This window comes from Lithobates pipiens, unplaced genomic scaffold (assembly GCF_037356315.1).
Source record: "Lithobates pipiens isolate NorthernLeopardFrog02 unplaced genomic scaffold, aLitPip1_a1.2 Scaffold_18, whole genome shotgun sequence".
NCBI classification, from domain to species: Eukaryota; Metazoa; Chordata; class Amphibia; order Anura; family Ranidae; genus Lithobates; species Lithobates pipiens.
Window position 1 is genome coordinate 577,869,547 of NW_027507758.1, and position 12,939 is coordinate 577,882,485.

General features: G+C 43.6%; 1 protein-coding gene across 2 annotated transcripts in view; it reads left to right on the forward strand.

Moving 5' to 3' along the window:
• LOC143989079 (uromodulin-like) overlaps positions 1–12,939 on the forward strand; it is a 90,407-nt gene that overhangs the window by 59,899 nt on the left and 17,569 nt on the right. For both annotated transcript variants that reach the window (XM_077489093.1, XM_077489092.1), the window contains 2 exons: positions 3,266–3,511; positions 11,202–11,364. In XM_077489093.1, coding sequence (XP_077345219.1) covers positions 3,266–3,511; positions 11,202–11,364 — 409 coding nt within the window. The remainder of the gene's footprint in view (positions 1–3,265; positions 3,512–11,201; positions 11,365–12,939) is intronic.

Here is a 12,939-nt window from a genome sequence, read left to right on the forward strand (position 1 = left end):
ACACTATCACTTGTAAACACAGAAGTCCGGCTTCTGTGTTTACAAGTGACAGCCTTTCTCCCAATGGCTCCATCATATCTGATCTGATCTACTAAGTGGCTCACATTGACTACAGGATGTGGACAAGTGAGATGCAGATGCCCAGGGTGCAGTGAAAATGCCAACACCCCCACTGGATGAACTCCCTGCAAGTGAGAGAAGTAAAGCCAACTACAGTTTGCAGGAAGATACTAGAGCCAACGGGGAGGTTCAGGTTAATACAGCAACAAAAGTAAGATATCTGGAAGATGGTGGAGCTTTTAAGGAGGTGGGGAAAAGATAGGGGCTGGGGCTGAAGGGGGGGGGGGGGTGCATGCTGAGGTCAGAGCTGAAGAGGTGTGAAAGTGAGATGTGGATGGGGGATGCAGAAGTAAGCAGCTGTGAAATCTGCATTCGGTATGCAGCGCACCCCTTGAATCTGCACTTTGTGTGTAACCCCTGACCCCCCCCCCAAACTCTCCTCTCTGTATGTAATGCATTTCTGGTGTTAAAGACTCTCCCACTGTTAATGAAATTGGACCACACCCACTATTTGATGTGGTTTAGAGGGTGTGTTGGGGGAGGGGGGGCATTGTAGAATTCCTGTACCTATTTTCTATGAAAAAAAAGCCCTACTAACATTAGTTTTTCATAGTTTCATAGTTAGTTAGGTTGAATAAAGACACCAGTCCATCCAGTTCAACCTGAGTTAGTGTCTACAATTGTCCCCATCCCTGCACACTGCACACTCATGTTGGTCCCTACCCTCAAGGAGCCCACAATCCAAGGTCCCCATTCATATCCTAGGGCCAATTTTGAACAGAAGCCAATTTACCTACCTGCATGTCTTTGGATTTTTAGTTTACTTAATAGACTGCATGGCAAATCAGAAAAGATAGATAAATCACTGAAGTAGTATTAAACATTTCAATGCTTTCATTTTGCATTACAATACATTTATCAATTAACAGCTGGGGAAAGCATCAAAAATGTAATACTTTAAATAAATCAAAATAAATAGGAAGGTCCATGCATTTCATGGACAGGCGACTGTAAATAGACTTGTGTCCATTTACACACGCCTACCTTAAGCCGCGTACACACGACCGGACTTTTTGACAGCAAAGGTCCGACGGAACAAGTCCATCGGACAATTCTATCGTGTGTGGGCTCCATCTGACCTTTGCTTGCCAAAAATCCAGCGCACTTTAGAAATAGAACATGTTTTACATTTTTCCACTGGAACTCCGCCGGACCGAGAAATCCGTTCATGTGTATGCTAGTTCGACGGACAAAAACCGACGCTAGGGCAGCTATTGGCTACTGGCTATGAACTTCCTTATTCTAGTCCGGTCATACATCATCACGTTCCAATCCGTCGGACTTTGGCGTGATTGTGTGGGGCCAAGTCCGTTCATTCAGAAAGTCAGTCGGAACTCCGCCGAAAGTCCGTCGGAAAGACCGTTGGACCTAGTCCCTCGAAAAGTCTGGTCGTGTGTACGCGGCATTAGAGTTTGATCGGATCTGCTAAAAAAAAAAAAATTGGAGAAGGATCTGACCGCTTCCATTTTAGGTGGATCATGATATCAGAGGGTAGTCTGGTGTAAAAGGACAGTGAAGTATGCTTGTGCCCAGCCACCCAGAGCAAAGACTGTAGAAACTGAGTGGACATGGATGTGTCATCGGCCTGCTCTCCGCCGATCTGCAATGGAGCTCTAAGCTGAACGGAATCCTCCCTGTGTGAAAGGGGTCTTAGTAAAAAAGAGTTACACAAAGTGTCTCTTAATACATTTTATCAAGGGAAACAAAGGGTGAATCAATATAAGAAAGCAAAATTTAAAGGTCAATAAAAATAAATCTTATCCAGGCAAGCTTAAATCTCCAGCATAACCAGATCTTCAATGCATTTATCAGACAGGCCACAGAAATCCTGTGTAGGGTGATAACCTTAAGGTTCTAACTCTGAATTGTGTCAACTACCATGTGCATCTGTGCAGAATAAATTATTCATAGAGATGATATGAACATGGAAATGAACATTGCTGCTGACTGTAGAGAACGTTGTGTTGTTTACCAACACGGAGCTCTCTTTTTCGCCATTCACTCAGCCGATCAGTGGATTCCAGCCATAAATAATTGGGCAGGACCTGTTGATCGACATGTGCTGTAGCAAACGACACCACAGCCAGGTTGAAGCGTGCACCCATCCCCTACCCTTTAATATTGGATCATGTACATGTACATGATCCAGCAAAGCAGCTCTGCTGCAGTAAATCTGAGGTAGGCACATCTCATTAAAGATAATATGTCATGACAAAATTGTATCACATAGAGGACTATGGGTCCCCTATGTGATAAAAACTAAATTAAAAAAACAAATAAAATAAAAGTTACACTGAAGTACTTAAAATCTCCCAAAAAATTTGAGCCACCCCCATACGCACCCCAAAAGAGGAGAAATCGGGGCTGCTCCGCAAAACTATTGCACGGAGAAAATAAGTATAACTTTTTTCTATTTTTAAAAATATTAAAGATTTAGAATCAGTTTAAACTGCATTTAAACTACATGTCCCTCTAATGCCTCGTACACACAGCTGGAATTTCCGATGGAAACAGTCCGATGGGAGCTTTTCATCAGATTTTCGGAACGTGTGTATGCCCACCTGTCTTTTTCTGTTGGCATTTCCGACAGTCTTTAGATTGAGAGCCTGTTCTTAATTTTTCCGACGGAAAACCTTTCTATCGGATTTTTCGAACGTGTGTATGCAATTCCTACACACAAAATTCCGACGCATGCTCGGAAACAATTCGACGTATGCTCGGAAGCATTAAACTTCCCTTTTATAGTGCCGTCTAACTTGTTGTATGTCGAGGTGTTAATGACCATTGGAATTTGGTGTGACCGTTTGTAGGCAAGACAGTTTGAGCGAAATTCCGTCGGAATTCCGATGGGAAAACCATCAGAGCTTTTTCTGATGAGAATTCCGATGGTGTGTAAACAGCATAAGACTACACTGTCCAGAAAGTGACAACACTGAGGTGAGGTTGCATTACACAGCAAGTAGTTTTGTCACCATATTACAGTTGAAGAACAGATCACCTGACAGGTAATATAAGTATGAATGTATTTTTTATTTTGTCATTTTTTTTCTCCTGGAATTCCAGTTTAAATTGCAAAGTGACACATTGACAATTGTGTGTAATATTAAAGTATGTTATCATTTTTTATTTATTTTTTGCTTTGCAGTATAATAAACATTGTCGCAGAAGGCACCGGTCAATTTAAGATTTCCATGGCACTTTTCCAAGATGCCAGCTACACTCTTCCCTATGAAGCACCCGAAGTTCAATTGTCAACCAAATCGTATCTGTATATTGGTGTCAACCTCGATGGGCCCGATAATTCCCCATATGTTGTGTTGATGAAAAACTGTTTTGGCACACCGACAAATAACATAAATGATACTACAAGATACTATATCATCAGAGACAGGTTTGTTACAGTTTAAAACTGATATCAGTCTTAATAAAGGTCAGTGATGATGAGGACTCATTAGAAGGTTTATGTATGACAGTATACAATTTGTGATAAATCACATTTGAAAGCAGAAAAACAAGGGAACAGACAGAATGCTATTATAGTGTACAGTTATCATAGCCAAACCTTTATTTTAAGCTTTCCCCTTTTGGGAAGGATTCCAGCCTCTGTCAAATTTTGTATTGTTATAAAAATGTCATTTTAAGTGCCACGCCACTGCTAAAAGGACCGTATATGACATTGTAGCAGCCATAACCCTCAATGGGGCGGCCTTGACTTTTGGGCTTACCGGTTACCTCCGCTTGGCTTGTTCTTCCAGGTCTAGGGGTTCCCAGGGTTAGTACCCAACGACTTTGGATGCTGACACCATAAAAGTCCTTTAGAATCACTAGAAAGTCTCTAATACAACCCAGAGAGTAGCCACTTGCAGCTGGGCGCTTCAAAGCTGAACAAATCTCTAGCCAGAGATTATGGCAGTCAGGAACTTGCGAAGTCTCTGACCTTGAATAAATTTGCAACCGAAAGTGAACAGGAACCTTTCCTCAGTACCTGGAATGTTCTCTATCTCCTTGGCAGTACTGGAAAAGTGTGTATTTGTTCATGTCCTTGACAACCCAGCAACCAGGCACTTCTCGGGATGCCAGCTTGTTGGCTCTCCTCTGAAGAGTCCTCCCCCGGTCGCTTACATGAGATGCGGTGCTTCTCCAAGCTGAGAGCACACCCGGACGCCTGGAATTCTCCCTCAGTTACTGCGCCTCGGACCAACCAGTTCCGAGACTCAGGAACAGGTGGATCCTTGCCCCAGACCATGTGGGTCTGATGGGGCTAGTCAAACTGACCATGTTGCGGAGCAGCACGCGCTCCCGTGACTGGGACCCCTCGCGGGGCTACCCCGGTCCAGATTCAGGTACAGGCAGCTCTGGCCTGACAAACGAACCCGGAAAACGTGACTTTAGCCTCTTAAGTACCCTTCCCCAGACTCCTCAGCGGGGCCAGACACACCCGCTGATTGGCTCCGGGGAACGCTGATACCCAAAGCGTCCAACCAGGCCTGGTTCTGGTCCTGTCATGTGCACCTAACTAACTGTACACATGACCAGGCAGAACCCTAACACAGCCCAGCCAAACTAAGGCCAAAGTTAAACCTGCACAATCAACCCTCAGAACCCCTTTACTGTTCTGAGGAAAAAACAAAATTTGTACAGCGGACACCTTGTCAAATGTGTCGCCGCTACAACATTATTTGAGATTGAAAACAATATAAGTGGATCAGAAGCAAACTGGATCTTTGATGGCATTTCTTCCAGTGTGATTACAAGAAAATGTCTTGTCTGCAGCTAATTTGCCAAAGGTCCAGTTCACTTCTAAAAAAGGGGAAAAAATTACTGCGCTCCTAAACTAAAAGATAAAAAATATAATAAACCACCCCAATTTGCCAAAAGGTCCAGTTCACTTCTAGTCCATTCATATTGTTTTCAATGTCAAGCCTTGATGAAGAGGATGGTTTTGAAGCCCCAAAATGCATTGGCTACTCTTTCGATTGTCCCCTTGATCTTTATCTGAATAAAATGGTATATAAAATCGATCTTTTCTCAGTGGTGCTGAGCTACTATTTCAATTTTTGTTATACCACACAACAAGCTAAAGAGACCGTGGGGCAGTGATGATGAACCTTGGCACCCCAGATAATTTAGAACTAGATTTCCTATAATGCTCATGCACTCTGCAGTGTAATTGAGCATCATGAGAAATGTGGTTCCAAAACATCTGGGGTGCCAAGGTTCGCCATTACTGCTCTAGTGTGTAGAAGCCACTTCTTGGGAACCAGATCATCTACATCAACATCAATACCTTAAGATAAGATAGCAATACCAAAAAGATAACCTTATGGGCCAGTGCTATTTTTTCACTTTCCTTAAAAGAGAAGTAAAGTTTTTTTTTTTTTTTTTTTCAGGTTCATACTTACCTAGGTGGATGCAGCATCGGTTCAATGCTGCATTTGTCCCCCACCACCTCTGCACTGAGAACCGAGCAATCGAGCACTGCCAATCGCCCTGAGCAGAGAGCTGTAGACTGTCAGTCACAGCTCTCTGCTCTTCCCCCTCCTCGCTCATTGGAGCGCTGGGCTGTGGAGGGGGCGAAATGGCCGGCTCAGGCTCTTATTGGTTTGTTGAGAGGCTGAGCCGGTGTTGGTTCAGGCAACTGGCGGATCCAGACTTTATTATCGTGATGATGTGGTGCCTGGACTGACTTCTGTGACGTCAGCAGAGAGTGGAATTCAGCCCACTCTCTGCTGAAAACTGGTCACAGGAGTGCAAAACAAACTGTACTCCTGTGATCGAGCTTTGGCTGGACTTCTCTTTTAGCTTAGTTGGCATTGTTGACTTTATCCCGACTTGGTAGATTCATGATTTCCAATTGCTCAGCTGGCCATTGTTACCAAGACTGAATGTGATGAGAGACCCAACATAATGGAGGATAGGTGGGTAAATGAAAGGCCTCCACCACTCATGGATAATTTTTAATTTATGGAAGCTATAGTACAGCTACTATTAATGGAGGAGGGGAGCGAAAAGAGCAGGCATAGTCAGCACTCTTAATGAGTGCATATGACAGGCCCACTAGCTCTACTAACCCTGCCTCACTGGAATGTTGCAGCAGGGGGGTGGAAGTTCAGAGAAGGAAATTTTCAACTAAAATGATATTCAGCAGCATAAAGGGTACACCATACTGATACATAGGAAGGTTCCTTGTGCTGATTTTTTTTTTTTTTTACTGAGGCTTCATTGGCTCTTGCCAAATCTTTCACAGTTGTATTTCTATATTTGATATTCAGTATTTCTGAAAGCCAGGGAGGCATTCTACTTTGTTAATAGTATTTATCAGCAACCTTATTCTATTATGTTTTTACACAATTTCTTAGTATATCTGTTCCTTTAAATATGTGCTAAATGAATAAACAAAATAAAAAGGTAGGAACTCACCTTCAACACCTCCTTATGGGCCAACCATTGTGATGGGTGGCCTCACTGTCCAATAAGGATGTGTGGAAGATGGATGCAGGTGACACAGATAGACCTGAAACACATCTATCTTCTCTGTGTCAAACGCCACTTCTGACAGTTTCTTGGTCCAGTATAATGGAGCAAAAAGCTTAGTTATTTTCCCGATTTATCCTTATAACTAGCTTTACACATATTCAAAATATAAATTTTACTTTAAAGAGAAAGTAATCCCTGATGGGTTTTACTTCCTCTTTATTTCCCTGCAAAGGTAAAGCATAATTGGCTATTATGCATCAAATAGTAGCCCATTATGTGTCACTTACCTGAAACCGAAGCCTGCAATGTCACTACTGTCCACACTAGCAGGGGGCATCCATCTTCACCCCTCTTCCTTCCAGGGCCACGAACTCCGGCTCTGTGACTGGCCGGAGTCATGTGACGTCACTCCGGCGCACGCGGGCTGGAGCCACCAGTCACGGCATGAACCCTTTAGAAATGACACGATCTGCCCTTTCCAAAGTGTGCATGCACCATAGACATTGGCGCGTGGCTTTATTGTAAATATCTCCTAAACCATGAAGGTTTAGGAGATATTTTCAGCACCTACAGGTAAGCCTTAATATAGGCTTACCTATAGGTTAAAGTGGTTGTACAGGGTGTACAACCACTTTAAGGCTGAACTCTAAGCAGATATAAATGACCCTCTTGTTTTTTTCACCTTAATGTATAGGATAAAAATTAAAGCGGTGTTCCGCCGATAAAAAAAAAATGAAATGTCAGCAGCTACAAATACTGCAGCTGCTGACTTTTAATATTAGGACACTTACCTGTCCAGGGTGCCTGCAATGTCCTCACCAAAATGCCGATCTCTCGGCTCTCAGGTGGAGGTGCCGGCATCTTCAGTAAGGGAATCAGGAAGTGAAGCCCTGCGTGTCCTCACTGGTCCTCGCTGTCTTCTGGGACCTGTGTGTCTCCTAGAAGACAGCAGGGGGGGGGGGGGGCTGGAGGAGGGGCGGACATGCCTTAGATTTCTGGAGAATGTGCGGCGATCTATTGCCATAAGTGGGAGCAGATACCTGTATTAGACAGGTATCTGCTCCCCCCTTCCCCCTGAAAGGTGGCAAACGTGACACCGGAGAGGGAGAGGAGTGCAGAAAAGCAGAGGTTCCATTTTTGGGTGGAACTCCGCTTTAAGGTGAAAAAATTTCTGACATTGACCAGCCCCCCAGCCCCAACAGTTTTACTCACCTGAGCCCATTCGTTTTCTCGTTGGAGAGGTGCTCTACCTCTCTGGCCAGGGGTCAGCACAGCCATTGGCTCCTGCTGATGTCAATCAAATCCAATGACGTGGGCACCGAGGGCATGGCCGAGTTCGGCATTCTGTGTCTATGGACACAAATGCTGGACTCGTGAGCACAGCCGCATGGTAACCCCCCAGGGAGATCGCTTCTCCCAGGGGGTTTATCGGTGCTGGGTGGAGCCGGAAGTGCCGTTGGGGAACCCCAGAAGATAGTGATCGGGGCCACTCTGTGCAAAACAAACTGCACATTGGAGTTAAGTATGATATGTTTGTTACTTAAAAGAAAAAACAAAAAAGAAAAAAGAAAAAGAAAAAAGGGGTTTACAACCCCTTCAGTGTATGTTTTAATACAATCGTGGTAAGTACCTGAAATTGACCTGGTTATATCCTCTTGCTGTCCCAGTATATCAGGACTGTAGTGTAAGAAGAAGAATCAGCACAAGGAGCCAGTCAAGATATTCTGACAAGAAGCATGCTGACGGGTTTAGAAAACAGGGTGACAGATAGGTGATCATTGTGCTGCTTCTCCTTTCACTGTCCAGTCAGAGGCTGGGGGCAAGTCCTGGACAGTTTGAACTCAAAGGAAGTGGGTTGCATGTCATTGACCATTAGACTAAGGACATCTCACAGTCGAAAACAGTACTACAGAGGAGAGCTCCATTAAAAGCGAATATTGCAACAAAAGCTGTCTCTTTATTTTATGATTTAATAGGCATGTTATTTTTGGTTAGTGTTCTGCTTTAAGTATTCATTGCACCTAATAAAGTGGTCGTAAAGCCTAAACATTTTTTTACCTTAATGCATTCCTTGCATTAGGGTAAAAAATGTTTTGGTGTCAGCATTTCCCCTCACACGCCCCCCCATTCTACTTACCTGAGCCCTCTTTCAATCCAGCGCCATACACGTCTGCGTGTCTTTTCTCCCCTCACTTCCAGGTCTCACTGGCTTTGCTGTCAATCAAAGCCAGTGATGAGGGAGCAGGGGGTGGGGCCGTGTACCTCTGTCTGTGTCAATGGACAAAGCAGTGGGGTTTGGGTGCGAGCGTGCATGAGTTCCCCCATGGCTTCCCATAGGGTAACTGGTCATAAGGGAGGGATCAGGAGCGCTGGCGGGGGACCCACATAGGGGAGGTTTGTGGCCGCTCTGTGCAAGTAAATCAAGTAAATCTAAACTGATCGGGTACAATACATTCTGGGTAATGGGTCTACTTTGATATCTGTAAAGGTGACATTATCCATCGCATCCAGACATAATCTTTCAGAAAATTATTTCTTATACATATCTACTAAGTATGTCTTTTTAGTTGTTAAAGAGAACCTGCCACATAATAAAATACATCCAGGAAATCACCTACCTATGAAGAAGATGATGATGAATACTGCCCTCAACCCTTAAGTTAAATAATAATGGTTGTAACCAAGCATACTCAGTACCAATTCCTTTTCTAGTTTTGTTCAGACATCAACTTAAAGCGGAGCCCTGCCCAAAAGGGAAGTTCTGCTTGTTTGCATCCTACTCCCTCCACTGCTACATTTCACACTTTATGGGAGGGGAGCTGGTACCTGGTTTTGACAGGTACTCACTCCAACTTTTGATCTCCCTCCTTCCCCCGCAGTCATCTTGGACACACCACAGGTCCCAGAAGACTATGGGACCATTCACAAGAATCGGCTTGAGTGAGGATGTCACTGGATCCTTGCACAGGTAATTGTTCTTATATTAAAAGTCAGCAGCTACAGTATTTGTAGCTGCTTACTTTACATTTTTGGAGGGGAGTCTGGAGCTCCTTTTTAAGCTACTGCAAGTAGCTTATCATAAGTTGTATCAAAAACACATTGTAAATGACACATTTAGGTCCAATTCTCCTCCCCATGCCTCCATATACCTCACCGTTCAGCATCTGGATGGAAACTGTCCTTCCCTCCCATTAATCTGCTCCCCTGCACACACTTGAGGCAGATTCCCCCCGGGATGAAATCTCAAATGTGTGGATGGAGGAATAAGTTGACACGCATTGGGCCTGAAGAAATGGCTTGAATAAGCTGCAAAACATTTTCAACATTAAAGAACAATATTGAATATGGCTAATTACTACTAACCATTTAGTAAAGCAGTGTCCTTAAAGTGTAAAGCCTCAAAAAGGCATAGGACATAACTAATCACGATAATAAAGTAACCAATTTTTGGTCCAATAAATTCTTCTCCTTCTGTTCCTGGACTGGACTTGGGTCAATGAAATAACTCCAAGGCCAATAATAAATAACACGTTATCTCCTCTGATTCCGCAACATGGCTGGTTGACGAACGGCTGTTCAGAAACAAACTAAAAAGTTTGAAATGAAAAGCGTGAATCAACACTCAAACTTCTACTAACATGAAATTAGCAAAAGGAGCACAAAGGGTGGCGCCTGACAATTGAATTCCTCTTTTTCGGCTCGTAGTATGTCTAGTATGTCACTACGTTCCTGTTGGCCGACAATTGTGTACCGTTTGTATGCAAGACAAAAATCCAAGCACACACCTTTGGACAAAAGTCTGAGGTTTTGTCTGTGGAAAATCCGATCGTGTGTACGAGGTTTTACTATGGGTCTTCCATTGACAGACGTGTCCTCTGCACCCACCCCCACAGCGGAGCCGCTGCTGACAGCTCAGCATGGGATCAGGTCAGATCGGATGCATGAAAGGTATGTATAGCAATTACTTCTTTACCGTTTAGTCTTAGATCGTGAATATCCATAGATGCAGGGATTTTATTTTAGGATTGACTTCTACTTTAAGCAGGACATTCATGAGTAGAAAAAAAACAAACAAAAATTCAGGTAGATAGACTGATAGTTTGATTGTCACATAATTAGTGCCTCTTGCGAAAGGCGATTTTCATGCCACCATCAAAACTGTATGATTGAGCATGTTTTCTTATACATAACTACTGTGCATTGGTCTTTTTAGTTTTAAAAGAGACCCCGACACATAATAAAATACATTCAGGAAAGCACCTACCTGTGTAGAAGATAATGATGAGTTCTGCCTTCACCCCTTAATGCTTCTCCATTTTAGAGAACATCTCCCTTGAAGTTTGCTGGGAAATTGCTGCCTCTTTCACTAGTTCCAACTGCATTGTCAATGTAGGACAAGGTAGTGACTTTGAGGGACCCTTCTCTACAATGGAACATGTTGAGCGGAAGGAAAATAAGTACTCTTCTTTAAAGTAATGTGTTCCCCTAAAAGTGTATTAACACATGACCAGGTCTCTTTCAAGGTATCAAAAAAAAACAAAAAAAACACACAAATGATGTATTATAGCAGTGTCATAATGGGTTTTTTCCCCTTTATTTAACAGCTGTCCAGGCAAGCAGAGCTCCACCATCAGCGTTCCCATGAATGGTGTTTCGAAGGAAGGTCGCTTTTCCTTGCAGTTATTTCAGTTTATCTCTGGTTACAGCAAAATCTACCTTCACTGCCAGATAAATCTCTGCGACTTCACGACTGGCACTTGCACTCCTGTGAGTACAACAAGTAGAATTATCATTGGAAAATGGGTACAAATAATTCAAGGAATCCTAAAAAAATGCACCACTCGTTATCATTATTTATTTTATTCATTATTAGTTAGTAAAGCCCAGTAAAACCCTTGCATACAACTCCTAAAATAGATTCTTCATACGGTATAACAGTAAGGCCACGTGCACTCTTGAATTCAAAAATGCCTGTTTTGTAGGAGTTTGATGATTTATTTATTTTTTGCCTCTAAACATCTCACCATGTTGGCCTATGTGTCCATCCGCACACAGATATTTACAGGAGTTTTAGAGGTAGGGGAGTTTAAAGTGGTTGTAAACCCTTACAAACCACTTTGACCTACAGGTAAGCCTAGATTAAGGCTTACCCGTAGGTCCAAGAAATATCTCCTAAACCTACATGGTTTAGGAGATATTTGCCAAAAGACGGGCACCGCTGTCTATGGCGCATGCGCCGTAGACAGTGGCGCACATGCGCACTGAGCGTGCACACGGGAGTGACATTATTGCGGCTCCGTCGAATGACAGCGCCGAAGCAGCGAGACCCACCAAGAAGATGGAGGCTCCGTACACAAGGGGACATCGGTGACTTCGCTGGCTCCTGTGTCAGGTAAGTGACACATAATGGTCTACTATGCTATGCCTAGTAGTCCATTATGCTTTACCTTTGCAGGGAATCAAAGAGGAAGTAAACCCATCAGGGTTTACTTCCTCTTTAAAGGCACAAAAAAAAACCCATCACTTGTGTGTTCAAGAGAGGAGTGTTTTGGGCAAAACGAGCCAAATGTGTCTAAATGCAAAAGTACTAAATTAATATTCTGGCCAATGAAATGAATAAATGTCCAAGCGCTTGACTCGCCTTAAAGCGGTAGTAAACCCGCACATTTTTTTATTTATTTTTTAAACCTGCAAAGCAAAAGGCATAATGAGCTAGTATGCACCGCATACTAGCTCATTATGAAATACTTACCTTAGAACGAGGCCCCGACATCTGGCCCGATCCACGCCGAGGGAGCTGACATGCTCCCTCGGCGTTTCTTCCGGGTATCGCGGCTCCGGCGCTGTGAGTGGCCGGAGCCGCGATATCGTCACTCCCACGCATGCGCGCGGGAGATTTCAGTCCGGCCGCTCGGCTGCTGCCGGATTTTGACGGCGAGAAACCCCTTGTGCGCATGCACCGCTGCAGTCAGCAGCGCATACCGAGGGGAATATCTCCTAAACCGTACAGGTTTAGGAGATATTTTTTTTTACCTACAGGTAGGGATGAGCCGAACACCCCCCTGTTCGGTTCGCACCAGAACCTGCGAACAGACCTAAACTTCGTGTGAACTTTAGAACCCTATTAAAGTCTATGGGACTCGAACGTTCACAATCTAAAGTGTTAATTTTAAAGGGTAATATGCAGTTAACTGTCCTAAAAAGTGTTTGGGGACCCGGGTCCTGCCCCAGGGGACATGTATCAATGCAAAAAAAAGTTTTAAAAACGGACGTTTTTTCAGGAGCAGTGATTTTAATAATGATTAAAGTGAAACAATAAAAGTGTAATATTCCTTTAAATTT